The sequence below is a fragment of the Nomascus leucogenys genome, chromosome 7b (assembly GCF_006542625.1).
Source record: "Nomascus leucogenys isolate Asia chromosome 7b, Asia_NLE_v1, whole genome shotgun sequence".
Taxonomy (NCBI): domain Eukaryota; kingdom Metazoa; phylum Chordata; class Mammalia; order Primates; family Hylobatidae; genus Nomascus; species Nomascus leucogenys.
In genome coordinates this window covers 58,748,984-58,775,352 of record NC_044387.1, presented here as the reverse complement: position 1 = coordinate 58,775,352, position 26,369 = coordinate 58,748,984, and the positions used below count along the sequence as shown (strand labels likewise).

General features: G+C 44.2%; 1 protein-coding gene across 12 annotated transcripts in view; it reads right to left on the bottom strand.

Annotated features, from left to right (window-relative positions):
• The window catches only part of SFI1 (SFI1 centrin binding protein), a 127,235-nt gene that overhangs the window by 86,395 nt on the left and 14,471 nt on the right, over positions 1 to 26,369 (bottom strand). For 7 of the 12 annotated variants that reach the window (XR_004031016.1, XM_030816141.1, XM_030816133.1 and 4 more), the window contains exons 2-4: positions 25,861 to 25,982; positions 3,860 to 4,033; positions 1,918 to 1,989 (exon numbers count right to left, since the gene is read on the bottom strand). Coding sequence is in view for 11 of the 12 variants with exons in the window: in XM_030816141.1 (XP_030672001.1) it covers positions 1,918 to 1,989; positions 3,860 to 4,033; positions 25,861 to 25,952 (338 nt within the window). In the remaining variant the exon portion in view is untranslated. The remainder of the gene's footprint in view (positions 1 to 1,917; positions 1,990 to 3,859; positions 4,034 to 25,860; positions 25,983 to 26,369) is intronic. The other 5 variants (XM_030816134.1, XM_030816137.1, XM_030816145.1 and 2 more) reach the window with 3 other exon arrangements.

Here is a 26,369-nt window from a genome sequence, read left to right as displayed (position 1 = left end):
TTTGAAATAAATTTTTGAGTCTCACTCTGTTGCCCAGCCTGGAGTGCAATGGCGCGATCTCGGCTCACCACACCTATGCCTCCGGGGTTCAAGTGGTTCTCCTGCCTCAGCCTCCCGAGTAGCTGGGATTATAGGCGTATGCCACCACGCTCAGCTAATTTTTTTTTTTTTTGAGAGGGACTTTCACTCTTGTTGCCGAGGCTGGAGTGCAACAGCGCAATCTTGGGTCATCACAACCTCTGCCTCCGGGGTTCAAGCAATTCTCCTGCCTCAGCCTCCCAAGTAGCTGGGATTACAGGCATGTGCCACCACGCCTGGCAAAATTTTTTTTTTTTTTTTTTGAGATGGAGTCTCGCTTTGTCACCTAGGCTGGAGTGCAGTGGCGCGATCTCAGCTCACTGCAAGTTCCACCTCCCAGGTTCACGCCATTCTCCTACCTCAGCCTCCCGAGTAGCTGGGATTACAGGCGCCCGCCACTATACCCGGCTAATTTTTTGTAATTTTTAGTAGAGACGGGGTTTCACTATGTTAGCCAGGATGGTCTCGATCTCCTGACCTCGTGATCTGCCCGCCTCGGCCTCCCAGAGTGCTGGGATTACAGGTGTGAGCCATCGCGCCCAGCCCTGGCTAATTTTGTATTTTTAGTAGAGACGGGGTTTCTCCATGTTGGTCAGGCTGGTCTTGAACTCTCAACCTCAAGTGACCCGCCCACCTTGGCCTCCCAAAGTGCTGGGATTACAGGCATGAGCCTCCATGCCTGGCTGCTCAGCTAATTTTTGTAGAGACAGGGTTTCACCAGGTTGGCCAGGCTGGTCTCGAACTCCTAACCTCAGGTGACTCGCCCGCCTCGGCCTCTGAAAGTGCTGGGTTTATAGGCGTAAGCCACCATGCCCTGCCTGATTCTTTCATTTGGTCACTTGCTTGTTATGTTTTCTTTCTTTCTTTTTCTTTGAAGCTGAAGGCCACAGTAGCTAAAGGCCACACCATTGAACACTAAAACTTAACCTTCGCTGGCTACTTTGTAGATAACATTCACAGCTCACCATGAATGCAGCTGCAGTCAACTAACAGGTATGAAGTTACCACTGTATTACATGGTTATATTAGGGACTGCTTCTGCCTACTGGAGGCTGGGGAGGAACAAGAGAGGAATGTAACAGCACAAGCCATAATGAAGTTTATATACAGGCTTAATATAAAAGAAAACCCTAGAATGAACTCAATACAGTTATGTTGTTCTGAGCTAATACTACCTGGCTTTGGAGAAATAGGAATACTTTTACACTGTTGGTGGGACTGTAAACTAGTTCAACCATTGTGGAAGTCAGTGTGGCGATTCCTCAGGGATCTCGAACTAGAAATACCATTTGACCCAGCCATCCCATTACTGGGTATATACCCAAAGGACTATAAATCATGCTGCTATAAAGACACATGCACACGTATGTTTATTGCGGCACTATTCACAATAGCAAAGAGTTGGAACCAACCCAAATGTCCAACAACGATAGACTGGATTAAGAAAATGTGGCACATATACACCATGGAATACTATGCAGCCATAAAAAATGATGAGTTCGTGTCCTTTGTAGGGACATGGATGAAACTGGAAAACATCATTCTCAGTAAACTATCGCAAGGACAAAAAACCAAACACCGCATGTTCTCTCTCATAGGTGGGAATTGAACAATGAGATCTCATGGACACAGGAAGGGGAACATCACACTCTGGTGACTGTTGTGGGGTGGGGGGAGGGGGGAGGGACAGCATTAGGAGATACACCTAATGCTAAATGACGAGTTAATGGGTGCAGGAAATCAACATGGCACATGGATACATATGTAACAAACCTGCACATTGTGCACATGTACCCTAAAACCCTAAAGTATAAAAAAAAAAAAAAAAAAAAATACTACCTGGCTTTAGAGGGAAATACTCTTCCAAAAGTCATTCGAATCCATAAATTTAAGAACTTTCTGGCCACGCATCTGAAAGAAGGAAAAAAGGGATATACATATTTTTAAATTCCATTTGGCTTACATCATCGGTTTTCTGGAAAGGAAAGGAAGCCTTTAAGGTCTCAGGGGGAGGGACGTTAGTATGAATCAAAAGGCGGTATCATAGCTAATTTTGCATCATACAGGGCATAAGATGGGGCAGATTTATAAAGCTAAAATCAAGCAGATTATTTTAAAAAAATATTTTCAATATAAATTGTCAATGAAGAGATAAAAACTTCAAAACTGAGGTACAGGAAGTACATCATAATTCTTTTGTTCATATTATTCTTCCAGCCTAAAATGCCCGGCAAATGCCTGAACCTTCTCCAATGTAAACAGAGTGAGCAGCTGCGTACTCTCAGCACTCTGTTCAAACCCCTCCTGTAATGTTATGACACCATATCACAGTGATCAGCTCACAGGGTGTCTGTCATTCCCTCTGCACTGTGAGTCCCTGAAAGCAGAAATTGGTGCTTTATAGTACCTCCGGTACCTAGCACAGTGCCTGGTATACGCACAAAGGTGGCTTGTCTTTTTTTTTTTTTTTTTTTTTGAGACACAGTTTTGCTCTGTCGCCCAGGTTAGAGTACAGTGGCCCAATCTCTGCTCACTGCAAGCCCCGCCTCCCGGGTTCACTGCCATTCTCCTGCCTCAGCCTCCCGAGTAGCTGGTAGCTGGGACTACAGGCGCCCGCCACTGTGCCTGGCTAATTTTTTGCATTTTTAGTAGAGACCGGGTTTCACTGTGTTAGCCAGGATGGTCTCGATCTCCTGACCTCGTGATCCACCCACCTCGGCCTCCCAAAGTGCTGGGATTACATGCATGAGCCACCATGCTTGGCCAAAGGTGGCTTGTCTTACAGAGTGAAACCTTGAGCTCAACTTAAAACACACCTTCTCCTGCCCTTTATCTGGCTTATTCTTACATTATCCTCCAGGGCTCAGCTTAAACTCCACTTCCTCCAGAGAGTAACTGCTGGCTATACTATTGTGGCTGTTCTCGCCATATTTGCCTGTGGTACCACATCCTTCTCCTCTCATTGCACTAATCTCACTTTATTGTTGTGGCTTAACAGTCTATCAAGCCTACCTGATTTTAAACTCTCATTAAGTCATAAACCAAGATGATCTTATTCACTTTATATGCTCAGCATTTAGCGTAACACCTGGCATCGGTAAGCACCAGATAAATCTGTTGTTGTTTTGAGACGGAGTCTTATTCTCACCCAGGCTGGAAGGCAGTGGAGCAATTTCAGCTCACTGCAACCTCGGCCTCCCAGGTTCAAGCAATTCTTGTGCCTTAGCCTCCCAAGTAGCTGGGATTACAGGTGTGCACCACCACACCCAGCTAATTTTTTGTATTTTTAGTGGAGACGGGGTCTGGAACTCCTGACCTCAGATGATCCACCTGCCTCAGCCTCCCAAAGTGCTGGGATTATAGGTATGAGCCACCACACCTGGCCTGATAAATTTTTGAATGAAGAAATGGATGTCTTCAATATACCTAATCAAGAGTAGCAGAAGTGTTACAGCTATTCCAGAATTCACCAGAAAATCCAGGAAAAAACAGTAGCAAAAAGAGTAGTTCCTTCTTTCTTGGACCACGTTAGACTTTTTCTGGAAGAATCTTGATAGCGTCATATTGCAAGGCACAAGTGGAGAAATGAAAACACTCAATGACAGATTTTATGTCTGCAGATTCCTGAATATCCTTTTCATCTGAACATTCTACTATAAAGAACAGGCATCAAGATCTCCCACTAATTGTGATGGGAGAATAAGAATCATTCCCTCATTTTAACCAAGAAGGGAGAACAAAAGAAAAGTACCCATAGACTGGTGGCCACTCATAAGCTCACCTGATGCGCAGTTCTCTTAACTGGACCTGTCGGGTACAAGTATGTGTGCCACGATACTGCACTAGATGACTGGTACTAGGTAACTCCCTCCGGATCCCAAAGGATGCAGAAAACTTCTTGTTGGTTAGTGTCTTTGCAGAATAAGGTTTCTTAACTGCACCATCCTTAAAATACCTTAAATTTGAGGAGGAAGGAGGCAAGGAGAGAATAAAGTTAGCTCTGCATGTGATGCAAATACTTTTAATATACAAGCAAAATTAAACAGATAAGCTCATTGAGACTGACAATACCTATGCTTCAAGGATAATAAGCAGCCCAATCTGACAGAAATATTGGCCAACCACTAGAGGTGGGTACTGCTGGGTGAGCTCTAGGCAGGAACTACAGAGCTGTAGGGTACCCCCTGGAGTCATTAGGTCTAACACAGTTTTCTTTTGTTTGAGACAGGTTCTCACTCTGTTGCCCTGGCTGGAGTGCAGTGGTGCGATCTCAGCTCACTCAACCTCCGCCTCCCAGGTTCAAGCAATTCTCCTGCCTCAGCCTCCCTAGTAGCTGGGACTACAGGCACCCACCACCGTGCCCAGCTAAGTTTTGTATTTTTAGTAGAGACGCGGTTTCACCATGTTGGCCAGGCTGGTCTTGAACTCCTGACCTCAGGTTATCCACCCACCTCAGCCTCCCAAAGTGCTGGGATTACAGGCTTGAGCCACCGCACCCGGCCAATTTTTTATTTTTATTTTTTTAGAGACACGGTCTCACTATATTGCCCAGGCTAGTCTCAAACTCCTGGGCTCAAGTAATCTTCTTGCCTCAGCCCCCCAAAGGGGTGGCATTACAGACATGCACCACTGTACCTGGCCTGATCTCACTCTTGATCTCTTGCTTCAGAATATCTGCACTGAGGGTAAAGCACACGTATGTATATACAAACACACACACAAAGTTTAATATACTTTTTTTTAAATTTTATTTTTTGTTTTCTTGAAATAGGGTCTTGCTATGTTGCCTAGGCTGGTCTTGAACTCCTGGGCTTAAGCAATCCTCCCAACTAAGCCTTCCAAAATGCTGGGATTACAGGTGTGAGCTACCACACTCAGTCTCCTAGATTTTATTTTATTTATTTATTTTTTTTTTTTTTGAGACGGAGTCTTGCTGTTGCCCAGGCTGGAATGCAGTGGCACAATCTCGGCTCACTGCAAGCTCTGCCTCCCGGGTTCACGCCATTCTCCTGCCTCAGCCTCCCGAGTAGTTGGGACTACAGGCGCCCACCACTGCGCCCAGCTAATTTTTTGTATTTTTAGTAAAGACGGGGTTTCACCGTGGTCTCAATCTCCTGACCTCGTGATCCACCCGCCTCGGCCTCCCAAAGTGCTGGGATTACAGGCGTGAGCCACCGCGCCCGGCCAGATTTTATTTTTTAAGAACAATTTGAAGTTTACTGCAAAATTGTGAAGAACGAACAGACTGTTCCCACATACCCCTTTTTCTTTACACACACACAGCTGTATATGCTAAAATGAATATGTTTAAAGAAATGAAAGTCAAGCGTGAACATATTTGCAGGGCACGGGGTAACTATAAAAAGTAAGGTAGAAGCATTAATCACAACAGCCAAAAGGTAGAAGCAATCTAATTTTTTTTTTTAAAGACAGGTTCTTGGCCAGGTACAGTGGCTCATGCCTGTAATCCCAGCACTTTTGGAGGCCAAGGCGGGAGGATCACCTGAGGTCAGGAGTTTGAGACCAGCCTGGCCAGCACAGCGAAATCTCATCTCTACTAAAAATACAAAAATCAGCCGGATGTGGTGGTGGGTGCCTGTAATGATCTCAGCTACTTGGGAGGCTGAGGCAGGAGAATCGCTTGAACCCAGGAGGCGGAGGTTGCGGTGAGCCATGCCATTGCACTCCAGCCCAGGCAACAGGACAGGACAAGACAGGACAGGAAGAAAGAAAAAAATAAGATTCCCTGATAGTTCCAACATAGGTATTGATGGCGAGGCATGGTAGCTCACGCCTGTAATTCCAGCACTTTGAGAGGCTGAAGCAGGCGGATCACCTGAGGTTAAGGAATTTGAGACCAGCTTGGACAACACGGTGAAAACCCGTCTCTACTCAAAATACAAAAATTAGCCAGGTGTGGTGGCACACGCCTGTAGTCCCAGCTACTCGGGAGGCTGGGGCACGAGAATCGCTTGAACCCAGGGGGCAGAGGTTGCAGTGAGCTGAATGCACTCCAGCCTGGGCGACAAAGTGACACTCTGTCTCAACAACAACAACAAAACATAGGTATTGATATGGTTTAGCTGTGCCCCCACCCAAATGGCATCTTCAGTTGTAGCTCTCATAATCCCCACATGTCATGGGAGGGACCTCATGGAAAGTGATTAGATTATGGGGGTAGTTCCCCCATGCTGTTCTCATGATAGTGAGTGAGTTTCCACGAGATCTGATGGTTTTATATGGGGCTTTCCCCCACTTCACTCTGCACTTTCTTGCCTGCCACCATGTGAAAAAGGACGTGTTTGCTTCCCCTTCCACCATGATTGTAAGTTCCTTGAGGCCTCTCTAGAAATGCACAACTGTGAGTCAATTAAATTTCCTTCCTTTATAAATTACTTATCTCAGATATTTCTTCATAACAGCATGAGAACGATCTAATACAGGTATCATATTTGAGTATGGTACTGTTCACTGCTTTGCTTCTATAAAATTACCTTGTACTACTCCCAAAAAATAAAACTTAAATCTAATTAAGTCTCTAAATCGAGTTACCAATTTGCAGAAAAAGGTTGAGAACAGAGGATGAAAGAACATGCTAAAATGCACAGGCCCTATAAAAATACCAGTGACATTCTTCACATAAATAGGAAAACATCTTAAAAATTGTATAGGACTACAAAAGACCCCAATAGCCAAAGTGATCCTGAGCAAAAAGAACAAAGCTGGAGGCATCACACCACCAGACTTCAAAATAAACCACAAAGCTGTAGTAACCAAAACAGCATGGTACTGGCATAAAAAAAACAGACACATAGGCCAATGGAATAGAACAGAGAGTATCAAGTTATTAAGCTACTTTATCTGTCTGTCTGTCTGTCTGTCTATCTATGTATCTATCTATCTATCTATCTGCGACAGAGTCTCATTCTGTTGCCCCACTGGAGTACAGGGATGCAATCACGACTCACTGCATCCTCGACCTCCCAGATTCAGGTGATCTTCCCACCTCAGCCTCCTGAGGAGCTGCAGCTACAAGTGCATGCTACCACCTGGCTAATTTTTGGTAGAGATGGGGTTTTGCCACATTGCGCAAGATGGTCTTGAACTCCTAGGCTCAAGTGATCTGCCTATCCTGGTGTCCCAAAGTGCTGAGACTACAGGTGTGAGCCATCGCACCCAGTGCCAATTTGTTTTTGACAAAGGCTCCAAGAACATTGGGGAAAGGACACCCTCCTTAATAAATGGTGCTGGGAAAAGTGAATATTTGGGCCGGGTGCGGTGGCTCACGCCTGTAATCCCAGCACTTTGGGAGGCCGAGGCGAGCGGATCACGAGGTCAGGAGATCGAGACCATCCTGGCTAACATAGTGAAACCCCGTCTCTACTAAAAATACAAAAAATTAGCCGGGCAAGATGGCGGGCGCCTGTAGTCCCAGCTACTCGGGAGGCTGAGGGAGGAGAATGGCGTGAACCCCGGGGGGCGGAGCCTGCAGTGAGCCGAGATCGCGCCACTGCACTCCAGCCTGGGCGACAGCGAGACTCTGTCTCCAAAAAAAAAAAAAAAAAGAAAAAGAAAAGTGAATATTTACATGCAGAAAAATGAAACTAGACCCCCCACCTCTCACCCTATATAAATATCAACTCAAAATGGATCAAAGACCTAAATGTAAGATCCAATACTAGAAAACTACGAGAAGAAATACTTCAAACATCTAGGAAAAGATTTTATGAATAAAACATCAAAAGCACAGGCAACAAAAGCAAAAATAAACAAAATGGCATAATCTCAAAAGCTTCTGCTCAGCAAAGGAAACAATCAACAGAGTAAAAAGACAACCTATAGAATGAGATTACAGGCTGGGCGTGGTGGCTCATGCCTGTAATCCCAGCAGTTTCGGAGGCCAAGGTGGTCAGATCACTTGAGGTCAGGAGTTCAAGACCAGCCTGGCCAACATGGTGAAACCCCATCTCTACCAAAAATACAAAATTAGCTGGGCGTGGTGGCATGCACCTGTAATCCCAGTTACTCGGGAGGCTGAGGCAGGAGAATCACTTGAACCCGGGAGGTGGTGGTTGCAGTGAGCCAAGATTGTACCACTGCACTCATGACTGGGTGACAGAGTAAGACTCCATCTCAAAAAAAAAAAGAATGAGATTACAAACATTACAAAAAATATGTGCAAACTATCTGACAGGGGATTAATATGCAGAATAGAACTCAAACATCTCAACAGTAAAAAAAAAAAAATCCAATTAAAAAAGGGGCAACTTTGGGAAGCTGAGGCAGGCAGATGGCTTCAGTCCAGGAATTTAACACTAGCCTGGGCAACATGACAAAATCCTATCTCTACAAAAAATTAGCCAAGCATGGTGGTGTATGCTTGTAGTCCCAGCTACTCCGGAGGCTGATCTGAGAGGATAGCTTGAGCCTGGGAGGCAGAGGTTGCAGTGAGCTGAGATCCCACCACTGTACTCCAGCCTGGGTGACAGAGTGAGACCCTGTCTCAAAAAAAAAAAAAGGTGGGGGGAGCAGATTCTCTGAATAGACATTTCTCAAAAGAAGACATACAAATGGCTAACAAATATACGAAAAAATGCTCAACATCACTATCAGGAAAATGCAAATGAAAACCACAATGAGGTGTCATCTTACTCGTTAGGTGGCTATTGTCAAAAAGACCAAAAAAAATAACAAATGCTGGCAAGGAAGCAGAGAAAAGGGAACACTTTTTATTTTTATTTTTATTTTTTGAGATGGAATCTCACTCTGTTGCCCAGGCTGGAGTGCAATGGCGCCATCTCGGCTCACTGCAACCTCCGCCTCCTGGGTTCAGGCAATTCTTCTGCCTCAGTCTCCCAAGTAGGTGGGACTACAGGTGCACGCCACCAAGCCCGGCTAATTTTTGTATGATTAGTAGAGACAGGGTTTCACCATACTGGCCAGGCTAGTCTCGAATCCCTGACCTGGAGTGCAATGGCACAATCTCAAAAAAAAAAAAAAAAAAAAAAAAAATAGTAGTCCTCGCCATGGTGTGCTATTGTGCGACTTAGGTTTAATACAAAAATCACTTGCTTAATCTACAAAGAACATTTACAATTGCCAATTAAAGAGTAGAATAGTAGAAATACATCAAGATTTGGAGTAAAAAAGCACCCTGATTCCACAGATTTGAAGTTTATGGCAAATCACTTGATTTCTTCCTACCCTCAGTATCCTCCCCTGTAAATGGAGATAACATTGCTTGGGGTTGTGGGAATCAAAGGAGATTAACGGACTTCACAGATTTGAAGTTTATGGCAAATCACTTGATTTTTCCTACCCTCAGTATCCTCCCCTGTGAATGGAAATAATATTGCTTGGGGTTGTGGGAATCAAAAGAGATAACGGACTTCACACTCTAAAGACAAACTGTTTACTATTCAGATATCTGAATTTCTAAGGTGTGATGACAGACTGGCTTGCTCTTCAGGCTCAACTTCATAAAATAAATTTATGGAACCACAATACATATATTGAATTTTGTTAACTTGGAAATTAAAACTGGATTTTTTCCTCCTGATTTGGGAGAGTGGTTTCTAATTTCTAAAACATAGCATCATCAGTTTATACATTTACACTGAAGGTGGGTGAGACTCTGGCCAAATACTGGTCATTTGTAAATGGCCCTCCTTAACAAGACAATCTGTACAGGAAATTACATTATAAAAAGAAAATATCACTGTATTTACTGGCAGTAGAAGGAATGTGAAGGAGCAAATAATTATCTATTACTAACAATGAGATATGTATCCTATGCCTGAATTTTCTGCTTTAAAAATATTTATTTTCTTATTATAAAAGCAATACAGCATATGTCCACACAAAAACTTGTACACAATGTTCACAGCAGCATAATTCACAATAGCCAAAAGGTGGAAACAACCCAAATGTTCATAAACTGATAATGGATAAAAAAAAATGGTCTATAGTTCACAATGGAATATTATAGAGCTATAAAAAGGAATAAGGCCGGGCACTGTGGCTCACACCTGTAATCCCAGCACTTTGGGAGGCCCAGGCGGGTGGATCACAAGGTCAAAAGATCAAGACCATCCTGGCCAACGTGGTGAAACCCCGTCTCTACTAAAAATACAAAAATCAGCTGGGCATGGTGGCGCATGCCTGTAGTCCTAGCTACTCGGGAGGCTGAGGCAAGAGAATTGCTTGAACATGGGAGGCGGAGGTTGCAGTAAGCTGACATCACACCACTGCACTCCAGCCTGGTGACAGAGCGAGACTCCATCTCAAAAGAAAAAAAAAAAGGAATAAAATTCTGACACAGAAACCTTGAAAACACTATGCTAACTGAAATAAGCCAGACGCAAACGGAAAAATATCATATGATTCCACTTACGTGAGATGTCTAGAACAGGCAAATTCTTAGAAACAGAAAGTATAATAAAGGTTATAAAGGGTTAGGGTAGGAGGAATGAGGAGATACCATTTAATGAATACAGAATTTCCACATGGGATGATGAAAAGTTTTGGGTATGGATAGTGGTGATGGTTACACATTGTCAATGTACTTAATGGTACTAAATTGTAAACTTAAAAACGGTTAAAATAGGCCGGGCGTAGTGGTTCATGCATGTAATCCTAGCACTTTGGGAGGCTGAGGCAGGTGGATCAGGAGTTCGAGACCAGCCTGGCCAACATGGTGAAAGACTGCCTCTACCAAAAATACAAAAATTATCCGGGCGTGGTGACACACGCCTGTAATCCCAGCTACCTGGGAGGCTGAGGCGGGAGAACCACTTGAACCCATGAGGTGGAGGTTGCAGTGAGCAGAGATCGTGCCACTGCACTTGAGCCTAGGCGACAAAGCAAAAGTCTGTCTCAAAAAAAAAGGGCCAGGTGCAGTGGCTCACACTTGTAATCCTAGCACTTTGGGAGGCCAAGGCAGGTGGGTCCCTTGAGGCCAGGAGTTCAAGACCAGTCTGGCCAACATGGTGAAACCCTGTCTCTACTAAAAATACAAAAAATTAGCCAAGCACGGTGACGCATGCCTACAGTCCCAGCTACTCGGGAGGCTGAAGCACAAGCAGCACTTGAACCTAGGAGGCGGAGGTTACAGCGAGCCAAGATCACGCCACTACCCTCCAGCCTGGGCAACACAGTGAGATTCTGTCTCAAAAAAAAAAAAAGGTTAAAATGAAATAGTAAGTTTTATGTTATATATATTTTACCACACACACACAAAACATAAACTCTCTGGGCAGTTTGAATCACCGTGCCACGAAGCAATAGGTGGTAGGATCTCACTGTGTGTCTGACTAGCCCTTTCTCTGCCTTGTTTGAGCTTCGGCAGAACTTGCAAGGCTGGTGGTAAGGCTGAGAAGGACACTGGAAAGGCCAGGACAAAGGTGGTTGTTTCCCGCTCACAGAGAGCCTCCTTACAGTTCCTGGTGGGCCATATTCATAGACAGACACCTGAAATGTAGGACGACCAGTCGTGGATGTGTGGGGTCGTGACTGCCACTGTGAACAGTGCAGCCATCCTTGGATACCTCACTGCAGAGATACTTGAAGTGACATCAAAGGCAATAAAAGATTTAAAGGTAAAGCTATGACCCCTCATCATCTGCAACCTGCTATTAGTGAAGAAGAATTGGACTCTGTCATCAAGGCTACAATTGCTGGTGATGGTGTCATTCCACACATTCGCAAGTCTCTGATTGGGAAGAAAGAACAACAGAAAACTATGTAAAGGATGCCTGGATTTCTTATTATCTCAGGTCTCCAATTAATCTAACAGCTCTCTAAGTGTTGGTGATTCCAGGGGAATACAGGCATGCCCCATGACACCTGGCTAATTTTTAAAAAAATTTTTATTAAAGACAAGGTCTCACTATGTTGTCCAGGCTGGTCTTGAACTCTACTTTTTTTTTTTTTTTTTTTAGACAGGGTCTGGCTCTGTTGCCCAGGCTGGAATGCAGTGGAACAATCACAAATTACACAGCCTTAGTCTCCCAGGCTCACATGATCCTCCCACCTCAGACTCCTGAGTAGCTGGTACTACAGGCAAGCACCACCACACCTGGCTATTTTTTTTTTTTACTTTTTGTAGAGACCGGGTCTTACTATGTTGCCCAGACTGGTCTCGAACTCCTGGACTCAAGGAATCCTCCCACCTCGACCTCCCAAAGTTCTGGGATTATAAGTGCCTGAGCCACCATGCCCAAATGGAAGTAGTGGATTTTGATTGAGATGACTATTTTTTAGATACTGCCTGGATTTTAATTATGATGCAGAAGTTATATCAACAAACATTTTGTTTTGTACATATATTACTTCCCCTCTGGCAATAGAGGTCATATCCCAAACTAAAAAAAAAAAAAACAACCCTCCGTGAATATTATAAGAGCCACTGAATTGCACACTTGAATGAATTGTATAATATGTGAATTATATCTCAATGAATTTTAAAAATAAGAAAGCAATATAGAACCATTTTAGGAAATCTGAAAAAATGTTGGTAACTATAAAGAAAACAATGAAAGTAGCTTATAATCCTGCTCAAAAAACCCACAAGCAAAGCTAAACTATACAGTGTTTAAGGATACACAGTTGGGTAATAAAACCATGAAGAAAAGTGAGAAAGTAATTACTATTCAAGTCAAGCTAGTAGTTTACTCTCTGAGGGGCGGTCAGTGGGTTTGGAAGGAAGTTCAGAAATGACTGCCAAGATCTTTTTTTTTTTTTTTTTTAAACAGGTGGTGGTTACAAAGGTGTCTGCCATATAATAATTCACTAGGGTACCCACTTGTTTTATGCCATTTTCTGTATTTGTGTTATATTTATCAGTAAATAATTTTTGGCCAGGCACAGTGACTTATGCCTGTAATCCCAGCACTTTGGGAGGCTGAGGCAGGTGGATCACTTGAGCCCAGCAGTTCAAGACCACCCTGGGCAACATGGTGAAACCCCATCTCTACCAAAAATACAAAAATTAGCCAGTGCCATAACCCAGTCTCAAAATTAATTAAAGTTTAAAATAAAAAAATTTTTGGCCAGGCAGTGACTCATGCCTATAATCCCAGCACTATTGGAGGCCAAGGTGGGTGGATTGCTTAAGGCTAGGAGTTGAGATCAGCTGGGCAACACAGAGAGACCCCCATCACTACAAAAAATTAAAAAATTAGGCCGGGTGCAGTGGCTCACGCCTGTAATCCCAGCACTTTGGAAAGCCAAGGCGGGTGGATCACCTGAAGTCAGGAGTTGGAGACCAGCCTGGCTAATATGGTGAAACCCTGTCTCTACTAAAAATACAAAAAATTAGCCAGGCATGGTGGCACACGTCTGTAATCCCAGCTACTCAGGAGGCTGAGGCAGGAGAATTGCTTGAACCCACGAGGCAGATGTTGCGGTGAGCCAAGATCATGCCACTGCACTCCAGCCTGGGCGGGAGAGCAAGACTGTGTCTCGGAAAAAAAAAAAAAAAAATTAGCCAGATGTGGTGATGCCTCTACTCCCAGCTACATGGGAGACTGACATGGCAAGATCACTTGAACCCAGGAGTTCAAGGCTGCAGTGAGCTATGATCATGCCACTGCACACCAGCCTGAGCGACAGAGAAAGACCCTGTCTTAAAAAGAAAAAAAAAAAGGAAAAGAAAAGAAAAAATGATAGATGCATAGTTTGCTGGTTTTCAGTCTTAATTCCTCTAAAATACATGCATTTAATGCTATACATTAAATGCATAGTTCGCTGGTTTTCAGTCTTAATTCCTTTAAAATACATGCATTTAATGCTATACATTAAATGCACTAAACCTATTATACATTCCTCTAAACATGACTGTAGTTGTATTTCATATATTGATAGGTAGTATTTTTATGAGCATTACAACGTATTTGCTAACTTCCATTATGATTTTTTCTTCAATCTTTATGCAAAAGGATGCAAAGCAAATCAACAAACGGAAGAGAGGCACAGGGCAAAGTCTGGAAGAAATCAAGTGCAAGCTTCCAAGAATCCTCTCCCAGCGGAATCACAAAGGACACTCTTAATTCCTCTGGCACTGAATTGTGATAACACGTGAGAAGTGTTGTGTATCAGTGAAGCTTATTAGAGACTCAGTACCCAAGCTTTTACTGAGGGCTGGTCAGACAGGCACCCTCTGCCTAACACATACCAAAATTCCAGACTCCTAGAGGGAGTGCTAGTATTCAGCATAAACAACATTGCATGAACACACAACAGTGTAGATCCAGTTAACTATTCATCAGTTAGGGAATGGTGGGAACCCTTCTGAAATCTAAGTTTCCAGACACCAGCCAAGGGTCAGCCTTGTAAGCAGTATTTTCTAAGAACAGCAGCCACAAAGGGAAAACAAACATAACAGAGATGATCAAAGAGAAAAGCTGGTTCCTTAAAAAGACTAATACAGTTGACAGCCAGTGAAACTGATCAGGAAGAGAGAAAACCAAATAAATGAGGGTCAACTCTATATTTCTATAAACTAGCAATAAGGAAAAAACAATTACATATATTTATATACTATGTTCAAATGGCATCACAAATATCAAACATAGGAGTAAATCTAATAATTTTATAGGCAAAATGGAGAACTCAGTACCATATAGATGTCAATTTTTCCCACTCTGATCTATAGATTCAAAGTAATCTCAATTAAAACCCCAATAGAGGGCTGGGCACAGTGGCTTACACTTGTAATCCCGGCACTTTGGAAGGCCAAGGCGGGGGGATCACCCTGACTGAGAACAGGAGTTCAAGGCCAGCCTGGCCAACATGGTGAAATGCCATCTCTACTAAAAATGCAAAACAACAGCCAGGCGTGGTGGCGGGTGCCTGTAATCCCAGCTACTCTGGGGGCTGAGGCAGGAGAATCGCTTGAACCTGGGAGGCAGAGGTTGCAGTGTGCCAAGACTGTGCCACTCCTGCTGGGCGACAGAGAAAGATTGTCTTAAAAACAACAACAAAAAAAACCCAACAACAATATATTCTATTTTGGGGAGGGAGAGGACTTTACAAGTTGATTCTGAAGCTTTCATAGAATTACAAAAGACCAAGAATAGTTTAGACATTCTTAAAAGTACTAGATAAGCAGTCTTACTCAGATATCAGGCTTATTGTAAGGCTACATATTCAAGACATCACGATTTTGTAGTAGAAACAAATTGACCAAAGGAACAAGGTACATAGCCAAGAAACAGACTTGGCCTTAATGGACACTTGAGTAATGATAAAAACAGCACTATAGAGCAGGTTTTTCAATAAACTGTGCCGGGACAATTACATACCCATGTGAAAAAAAATGAAATAGGATCCCTAACTCACATAATCAACAAAAGTCAATTTCAGGAGGTCTGGAAAATAAAATGTAAACAGCAAAATAATGAGTTCTTAAAGATGATACAAAATATCTTCAGCCAGGCATGATGGCCCGCACCTGTAATCCCAGCACTTTGGGAGGCCAAGGCAAGCGAATTGCTTGAGCCCAGGAGTTTGACACCAGCTTGGGCAATGCAATGAAAGCCCATCTCGGCCGGGCGCGGTGGCTCACGCTTGTAATCCCAGCACTTTGGGAGGCCAAGGCTGGCGGATCACGAGGTCAGGAGATCGAGACCACGGTGAAACCCCGTCTCTACTAAAAATACAAAAAATTAGCCGGGCGTGGTGGCAGGTGCCTGTAGTCCCAGCTACTCGGAGAGGCTGAGGCAGGAGAATGGCGTGAACCCGGGAGGCGGAGCTTGCAGTGAGCCGAGATGGCGCCACTGCACTCCAGCCTGGGCAACAGAGCAAGACTCCATCTCAAAAAAAAAAAAAGAAAGCCCATCTCTACAAAATACAAAAATTTGCTGGGTGTGGTGGCACACGCCTGTAGTGCCATCTATTTGGGAGGCTGAGATGGGAGGACTGCTTAAGCCTGGGAGGTTGAGGTCACAGTGACCCTGATCGTGCCACTGCAATCCAGCCTGTGTGACAGTGCAAGACCCTGTCTCAAAAAAACAAAAAACAGGCTGGACGTGGTGGCTCACGCTTGCAATCCCAGCACTTTGGGAGGCCGAGGCGGGTGGATCACGTGGTCAGGAGATCGAGACCACCGTGAAGCCCCGTCTCTACTAAAAATACAAAAAATTAGCTGGGCGCAGTGGCGGGCACCTATAGTCCCAGCTGCTTGGGAGGCTGAGGCAGGAGAATGGCATGAACCCAGGGGGCAGAGCTTGCAGTGAGCCGATATTGTGCCACTGCACTCCAGCCTGGGCGACAGAGTGAGACTCCATCTCAAAAAAAAAAAAAAAAAACCAGAATATCTTCATGACATCAGGGAAGAAATAGATTCCTTAAACCTGACAGAACACACATTAATTACAAAGGAAAAGACACAAATTTTACTAAGTTAATTTTTTTTTTCTTTTTTTTTGAGACAGAGTCTCACTCTGTCACCCAGGCTGGAGTATAGTGGCACCATCTCAGCTCACTGCAACCTCCGCCTCCCGGGTTCAAGTGATTCTCCCACTTCAGCCTCCCAAGTAGCTGGGATTACAGGCATGCAACACCACATCTGACTGATTTTATTTATTTAAATTTATTTATTTATTTGTTTGAGACGGAGTTTCGCTCTTGTTGCCCAGGCTGGAGTGCAATGGTGCGATCTTGGCTCACTGCAACCTCCGCCTCCCAGGTTCAAGTGATTCTCTCACCTCAGCCTCCCGAGTAGCTGGGATTACAGGCATGCACCACCATGCCTGGCTAATTTTGTATTTTTAATAGAGACGGGGTTTCTCCATGTTGGTCAGGCTGGTCTTGAACTCCCGACCTCAGGTGATCCGCCCACCTCGGCCTCCCAAAGTGCTGGGATTACAGGCATGAGCCACCGTGCCCGGCCTGATTTTTTTATTTTTAGTAGAGATGGGGTTTTGCCATGTTGGCCAGGTTGGTCTTGAACTCCTGACCTCAAATGATCCGCCTGCCTCGGCCTCTCAAAGTGCTGGGATTACAGGGGTTGAGCCACTGTGCCTGGCTTTCTTTTTTTTTCTTTCTTTCTTTTTTGAGAGTTTCACTCTGTTGCCCAGGCTGGAGTGCAGGGGTGCCATCTAGGCTCACTGTAACCCCCACCTCACAGGTTCAAGCAATTCTCCTGCCTCAGCCTCCCGAATAGCTAGGACTACAGGCACACACCACCACACCTGGCTAATTTCTGTATTACTAGTAGAGACGGGGTTTTGCCATGTTGGTCAGGCTTGTCTCTAACTCCTGACCTCAAGTGACCCACCCTCCTCGGCCTCTCAAAGTGCTAGAATTCGCCACAGCACCCAGCCTAAAATTTAAAACACCTTAATTCATCAAATGATGAAGAGAACAGAGGGAGAAGGTATTTGTCACACATAAAACATACGAAAGATTCATATTCAAAAGTAGAAAACCTCCTATATATTAATTAGTACAAATACTCAATATACAACTCATTAGAAAAATAGGAATAAGACTTGAATATGTACTTCAAAAAGAGAAAATCTAGATACCCAATAAACACATAAAAAGGTACTAAGCCCCAGCCAGGCGTGGTGGCTCACGCCTGTAATCCCAGCACTTTGGGAGGCCAACGAGGGCGGATCATGAGGTCAGGAGATCGAGACCATTCTGACTAACATGGTGAAGCCCCGTCTCTACTAAAAATACAAAAACAAAATTAGCTGGGCATCGTGGCGGGCGCCTATAGTCCCAGCTACTCGGGAGGCTGAGGCAAGAGAATGGCGTGAACCCGGGAGGCGGAGATTGCAGTGAGCTGAGATAGCGCCACTGCACTCCGGCCTGGGCAAAAGAGCGAGACTCCGCCTCAAAAAAAAAAAAAAAAAGGTACTAAGCCCCAGCCAGCACTTTGGGAGGCCGAGGTGGGCAGATCACAAATTCAGGAGTTCAAGACCATCCTGGCCAACATGGTGAAACCTCGTCTCTACTAATAATACAAAAATTAGCCAGACGTCGTGGTGCATGCCTGTAGTCCCAGCTACTTGGGAGGCTGAGGCAGGAGAATTGCTTGCACCTGGAAGATGGAGGTTGTAGTAAGCCGAGATCACGCCACTGCACTCCAGCCTGGGCAACAGAGGGAGATGCCATCTCAAAAAAAGAAAAAAAAAAAAAAGGTACTAAGCCACAACAGGAATTCAGGAAATGAAAATAGGAATCACAATTAGGCTGGCACATGGCTCACGCCTATAATCCCAGTACTTTGGGAGGGTGAGGCAGGAGGATCACTTGAGCTCTGGAGTTCAAGACCAGCGTGGGCAACCAAGCAAGACCCTGTCTCCACACGCACACACACACACACAAAATTAGCCAGGCACGGTGGTGCATATCTGTAGTCCCAGCTACTTGGGAGGCTGAGGAGGGAGGATTGCATGAGCTGGCAGGTCGAGGCTGCAGTGAGCCATGATCATGCCACTGTACTCCAGCCTGGGTAACAGAATGAGATCCTGTCCCCCAAAAAAAAAGAAAAAAAGAAAAAAGAAACACACACACACACACAAAGTATAATGAGACATACCTACCAGATTAGTATAGCGTTGGTAAGTCAATGAACATGTTCATACACTGCCAACAAGAGTACAAACTGGTACAAACAACTCAGAAAATCATTATCTAGCAAAATTGAAGATTCCCATAATCTTTGGTCCACAATCTATTCTGAGGTGGATACCACAGAACAGTGGTTATCAAAGTGTGATACCAAAGCCAACAGCATAACCATCACTTGGGAACTTACTAGAAATACAGATGGTTAGCCGGGCGCAGTGGCTCACACCTGTAATCCCAGCACTTTGAGAGGCTGAGGTGGGCAATCATGAGGTCAAGAGATTAAGACCATCCTGGCCAACATGGTGAAACCCTGTCTCTACTAAAAATACAAAAATTAGCTGGGCGTGGTGGCACGCGCCTGTAGTCCCAACTACTAGAGGATGAGGCAGGAGAATCGCTTGAATCTAGGAGGTAGAGGTTGCAGTGAGCTGAGATTGCACCACTGCACTCCAGCCTGGCAACAGAGTGAGACTCTGTCTCAAAAAAAAAGGACGACATTCTGTCATTTTCGACAACATGAATATCGGAAATGGAGAACATTATATTAAGTGAAATACTCCAAACACACAAAGACAAATATGACCTGTTCTCACTTATATGTGGAATCTAAAACAATTGAATGCATAGAAACAGAGAGGAGAATGATGGTTACCAAAGGCTAGGAGTAGGGGGAATGGGAAGATGGTAATCAAAGGATACAAAGCCTCAGTTAAATAGGAGAAATACAGTTGATTTTTTTTTTTTTTTTTTTTTTTTTTTTTTTTTTTTTTTTTTTTTTTTACAGAGTCTCACTCTGTCGCCCAGGCTGGAGTGTAGTGGTGCAATCTTGGCTCACTGCAAGCTCCGCCTCTCAGGTCCACGCCATTCTCCTGCCTCAGCCTCCCGAGTAGCTGGGACTACAGGCACCCGCCACCACGCCTGGCTAATTTTTTGTATTTTTAGTAGAGACGGGGTTTCACCATGTTAGCCAGGATGGTCTCGATCTCCTGACCTCACGATCCAACCGCCTTGGCCTCCAAACTGCTGGGATTACAGGCATGAGCCACTGCGCCTGGCCAGTTGATTTTTAATATCTATTGAACAGCATGGTGACTATAGCTAAAATTCAGTACTACATTTTTTTTTTTTTTTTTGAGATGGAGTTTCACTCTGTCACCCGAGCTGGAGTGCAGTGGTGCAATCTCCAATCTCAGCTCACTGCAACCTCCAACTCCCAGATTCAGGTGATTCTCCTGCCTCAGCTTCCTGAGTAGCTGGGATTATAGTAGTGTGCCACCATGCCAGACTAATTTTTGTATTTTTAGCAGAGACAGGGTCTTGCCATGTCAGCCAGGCTAGTCTCCAACTCCTGACCTGAGGTAATCCACCCGCCTCAGCCTCTGAAAGTGCTGGGATTGGCTGGGCGCAGTGGCTCATGCCTGTAATCCCAGCACTCTGGGAAGTCGAGGTGGGTGGATCACGAGGTCAGGAGTTTGAGACCAGCCTGACCAACATGGTGAAACCCTGTCTCTACTAAAAATTCAAAAAAAATTAGCCAGGCGTGGTGGTGTGCGCCTGTAATCCCAGCTACTCAAGAGGCTGAGGCAGGAGAATCGCTTGAACCCAGGAGGCGAAGGTTGCAGTGAGCTGACATCGCACCACTGCACTCCAGCCATGCCACTGCACTCCAGCCAGAGCAAGTCTCTGTCTAAAACAAAACAAAACAAAACAAAACAAAACAAAACAAAACACCAAAGTGCTGGGATTGCCAGCATGAGTCATCACGCCTGAGTACTATATATTTCAGTATCCCTAAGAGAGTAAATCTCAAATCTTCTCATTACAAAAAATGTCAAGGCTCAGTGCACCATCTCACGCCTGTAGTCTGAGCACTTTGGGAGGTGGGCAGATTGCTTGAGCCCAGGAGTTCAAGACCAGCCTAGGCAACGTGGTGAAACCCCATTTCTACAAAAAATACAAAAATTCACCAGACATGGTGGTGCATTACTGAAGTCCCAGCTACTTGGGGGTCTGAGGCATGAAGATTGCTTGATCCCAGGAGGCTGAGGCTGCAGTGAGCCATGATCACACCAGTGCACTCCAGCCTGGGCAACAAAGCGAGACCCTGTCTCAAAAGAAAAAAAAAAGTCAAATATTTGAGGTGACAGATAAGTTAAATAGCTTGATTTCATCATTTTACATTGTATTAAAAAATCATAACATCAGCTGGGCATGGTGGCTGACGCCTGTAATCCCAGTCAGGAGCTTGAGACCAGCCTGGCCAACATGGTGAAACCCTATCTGTATTAAAAATACAAAAACTGGCTGGGCGCGGTGGCTCATGCCTGCAATCCCAGCACTTTGGGAGGCCAAGGCAGGTGGATCATAAGGTCAGAAGACCAAGACCATCCTGGCTAACACGGTGAAACCCCATCTCTACTAAAAATACAAAAAATTAGCCGGGCGTGGTGGCAGACTCCTGTAGTCCCAGGTACTTGGCAGGCTGAGGCAGGAGAATGGCATGAACCTGGGAGGCGAAGCTTGCACTGAGCCGAGATTGTGCCATTACAGTTCCAGCCTGGGTGACAGAGCTAGATTCCGTCTCAAAAAAAAAAAAAAACAAAAAAAACACAAAAATTAGCTGGTCATGGTGGCGGGCACCTGTAATCCCAGCTACTTGGGAGGCTGAGACAGGAGAATTGCTTGAACTCCTGAGGTGGAGGTTGCAGTGAGCCGAGATTGCACCATTGCAACTCCAGCCTGGGCGACAGGGCGAGACTCCGTCTCAAAAAAATAAATAAACAAAAATAAATAAATAATAACATCACTTTGTATCCTATAAATACATACAACTATAATTTGTCAATATATAAAAAAAGGAATTTAAAAACTGAAAACAGTCCAAATGCCTATCAGCAAAACAGATAAACTGAAATATTCTTACAATGTAATTTTTTTTTTTTTTTTTTGAGATGGAGTTTCGCTCTTATTGCCCTGGCTGGAGTGCAATGGCACAATCTCAGCTTACCGCAACCTCCACCTCCCAGATTCAAGCAATTCTCCTGCCTCAGCCTCCCGAATAGCTGGGATTACAGACATGTGCCACCACACCCGGCTAATTTTGTATTTTTAGTAGAGATGCGGTTTTACCATATTGGTCAGACTGGTCTCAAACTCCTGGCCTCAGATGATCTGCCCACCCCCCAAAGTGCGGGGATTACAGTGCTGGGATTACAGGCGTGAGCCACCACGCCAGCCAATAACCTATTTCTTTACCTGGGTTATGGTTACATTGTTTGTTTCAAAATGATATCTTAAATGATATATTTTCCCATACCTTTCTGAATCTGCATATTTAACACCTAAGGCTGGGGCACGGTGGCTCACACCTGTAATCCCAGCACTCTGGGAGGCCAAGACAGGCGGATCACTTGAGGCCAGGAGTTTAAGACCAGCCAGACCAACATGGCGAAGCTCCTTCTCTACTAATATAAAAAAATTACCTGGGCGTGGTGGCATGTACCTGTAATCCCAGTTACTCAAGAGATTAAGGCAGGAGAATCACTGAGCCCGGGAGGCAGAGGCTTCAGTGAGCCAAGATCACGCCATTGCACTCCAGCCTGGGCAACAGAGCAAGACTCTGTCTCAAACAAACAAAAAACTTAAAGGAAATATATTCCCTTCTTAGCCTCCTCAACCTAAAGCAGCAGGGTATTTGAAGAAACCAGGCTGAGGCAGGAGAATTGCTTGAACCGGGAGGCAGAGGTTGCAGTGAGCCGAGATCGTGCCACTGCACTCCAACCTGAGTGACAGGGCAAAACTCCATCTTAAAAAAAAAAAAAAAAGAAACTATGCCAGAGTTAGAGGCCACAGAGCTTCATATCAAGGCCATCGTCAATTTGCTTGAGAAGATGAAATAAAGCAGGCCTAAAGAGTACTCTGTGGACCACGCAGTAAACGCTGTCAGGGTGCTGGTTCAGCTTACGAGGACTCCTTCTATGAGAACATCTATCAACAGGGGCAGGATCTCAGCAGCTATGCTTGAACTCAACGACCTTCCTCCAAGTCCTAGTTGATTACACCAGGGGAAAAAACTGACCCTTGCTGGATCAACCAAATTCATTCTCCTACAATGAAATTCTGAAGCACAAAGATGGCTCTGCTCAGGAAGAAGGTTCCATAATACCTGCTGAATAGGTCCTCAAACAGTTCTCACTCCCACTTTGCCCAAGACCCAGTGGATTCTATAAGAAACTTCTGTATATTCATAGCACCCTAAGTTGCAAGCTACAGGAACCCAATTCAAATTAGTTTAAGAAAAAAAAAGAGCATAACAGGCCAGGCGCGGTGGCTCACGCTTGTAATCCCAGCACTTTGGGAGGCCGAGGCGGGCGGATCACGAGGTCAGGAGATCGAGACCACGGTGAAACCCTGTCTCTACTAAAAATACAAAAAATTAGCCGGGCGTGGTGGCGGGCGCTTGTAGTCCCAGCTACTCGGAGAGGCTGAGGCAGGAGAATGGTGTGAACCCAGGAGGCGGAGCTTGCAGTGAGCCGAGATAGTGCCACTGCACTCCAGCCTGGGCGACAGAGCGAGACTCTGTCTCAAAAAAAAAAAAAAAAAAAAAAAAGAGCATAACAGTAAGGGTCCCTCAGCAAAACTGACAAGTCTTTACCTAGATCAACCAATGAGAAAAGAGAGAAGACACAGATCACCAAAATTAGGTATGAAAGAAAGGACATTACCACTGACCCTTCATAAATTAAAAGAATTATAAGGGCATACAGTTAACTTTATGCCAACAAATTAGACAACATAAATGAAATGGAAAAATTTCTAGAAAAACTGAAATTACCAAAATTAACTCAGGAAGAAACACAGCTGGGCTCAGTGGCTCATGCCTGTAATCCCAGTACTTTGGGAGGCTGAGGCAGGTGGGTCATTTGAGGTCACGAGTTCAAGACAAGCCAGGCCAACATGGTTAACACCCCATCTCTACTAAAAATACAAAAATTAGCCAGGCATGGTGGCATGTGTCTCTAATCTCAGCTACTCGGGAGGCTGAGGCAGGAGAATTGCTTGAACCAGGGAGGCAGAGGTTGCAGTGAGCCAAGACCACACCACCATACTCCAGCCTGGGTGACAAGAGTAAGACTCTATCTCAAAAAACAAACAAAAACAATAAATAGAAACCTAATAGATCTCTATCAACTAAAAAAAATTAAATGAGTAATTAAAAATTTTCCTACAAAGAGGCCAGGCTTGGTAGCTCACATCTGTAATCCTAGCACTTTGGGAGGCTGAGGCAGCAAGACTGCTTGAGCCCAGGAGTTAGAAACTGCACTGAGCTGTGATCGTGCCACTATACTCCAGCCCAGGCAACAGGGCAAGACCCTGTCTCTAAAATAAATAATTTTTCCTACAAAAAAAAGCACAGATAGTGTCAGTGATTAATTCTACCAAAGATTTAAAAAGAAAAAGAAATAATAGGCTCAACACCTGTAATCCCAGCACTTTGGGAGGCGGAGGTGGGCAGATCACCCCAGGAATTTGAGACTAGCCTGGCTAACATGATGGAGAATCACTTGAACCGGGCAGGCAGAGATTGCAGTGAGCTGAGACTGTACCACTGCACTCCAGCCTGGGCAACAGAGCGAGACTCCATCTCAAAAATAAATAAATAAATACCATAACAATGCTCTATAAACTCTTCCAGAAAATGGAGGAACACTTCCAAATTCATTGAGACCAGTATCACCATCATACCAAAGACAAAGATATTACCAAAAAGAAAAAAAAAAGACCAATAGACCTCGGGACTAGACATAAAAATCCTCAAAAAATAGTAGCAAACCAAATCCAACAATGTATAAAAACCATTGTGATGGTTAATATTAAGTGTCAACTTGATTGAATTGAAGGATGCAAAGTATTGTTTCTGGGTGTATCTGGGTGTTGCCAGAAGAGATTAACATTTGAGTCAGTGGACTAGGAGAGGAAGGCCCACCCACAATGTGGGTGGGCACCATCCAATGGCTGCCAGCACAGCTAGGAAAAGCAGGCAGAAGGTAGGAGAAGCTGACTTGCTAAGTCTTCTGGCCTGCATCTTTCTCCCATGCTGGATGTTTCCTGACCTCGAACATCAGACTCTAAGTTCTTTGGCTGTTGAATTCTTGGACTTAACCAATGGTTTACCAGGGGCTCGCAAGCCTTTGGCCACAGGTTGAAGGCTGCACTGTTGGCTTCCCTACTTTTGAGGTATTGGGACTTGGACTGAGCTACTACTGGCTTCCTTGCTCCTCAACTTGCAGACTGCCTATCACAGGACTTCACCTTGTGATTGTGTGAGTCAATTCTCCTTAACAAACTCCCTTTCACATATACATATATCCTATTAGTTCTGTCCCTCTAGAGGACCCTGACTAATACAACTATATGCCATATAAACACCATGACTAAGTGGGACTTATCCCAGGAATGCAAGGTTGGTTTAACATTCAAAAATCAATTTATGTAATACACCCTATTAATAGAAAAAAGAACAAAAACCACATGATTATCTCAATAAATGTACAAAAACCATGTGACAAAATCCAATAACATTCATGATAAAACCTAGGAAAGGTCACAAGAAAATAGATGACATATTAAAAATAGGACAACCTGAAGATGGTATATTTACAAACTTGTGGGTGTAGAGGAACTACAAGGAACAGTGCAGGAACCTGAAGCTAGTAGAAGCTAAGGTGGTACTACCTCTAGGCCCAAGGAAATGAGGGGAGGGAACAATTACCAAAACCCAGAAAGGGAGAGTTATACAGAGTCTGCCACATTATAAGGTGCCGAGAACTTCAGTGGAGATACAGCCAACTGAAGGTAAAAGTCTGAAAGCAACCATGATCAAAAGTAAAGACACGAGAGCCGGCCAACCTTGATGATATAACTTCAAAGCTCAGGAAAATAATACTCACTTCTGCTCAGAATCAAATTTTAATGATTGATATTTCCATGCACTACTCAGAATGTCTTTTGACTATAACATAATGTACGAAATGTGTATTATCTTATAGATGAAAAACTCGAAATATCAATGACAAAAAAAAACTTACCCATAGTTACTACCTCACTCATAATTTATAAATTTTTTCATACACAAAATGTTTACAGTTTTATATGAACCATTATTCCAGTTATATTTTTTTCTCAAGTCCCATCACTCACCTGGAATCAACCTTCTTCTCCATTCTCTGCTTAATCACTTTTTGATGGAAACTGTGGCTTGATATACACTTCTCAGTGAGCAGATTCTTCATGAATCAAAGTCTTTTATCTTCCCCTTCTAGCTACAAGAAAAAGGGGAATAAAAAAGAGAGAAAATGATTTGCAGCCTCTCAGGAGCCACATTTCTGAACAGCTACATGCCAGCTCCTAGTCTCCTGCCCTCCTTAATTCAACACTAGATGAACATGGGCTAGGTCTCTGACTTAAAATATTATATTTAAATTACATTTTTTTTTATTTTTTGAGACGAAGTCTTGCTCTTTTACCCAGGCTGGAGTGCAGTGGCACGATCTCGGCTCACTGCAACCTCCACCTCCTGGGCTCAAGCGATTCTCCTGCCTCAACCTCTCAAGTAGCTGGGATTACAGGTAACTGCCACCACACCCGACTAATTTTTGTATTTTTCAGTAGAGACAGGATTCCACCATGTTGGCCAGGCTGGTCTCAAA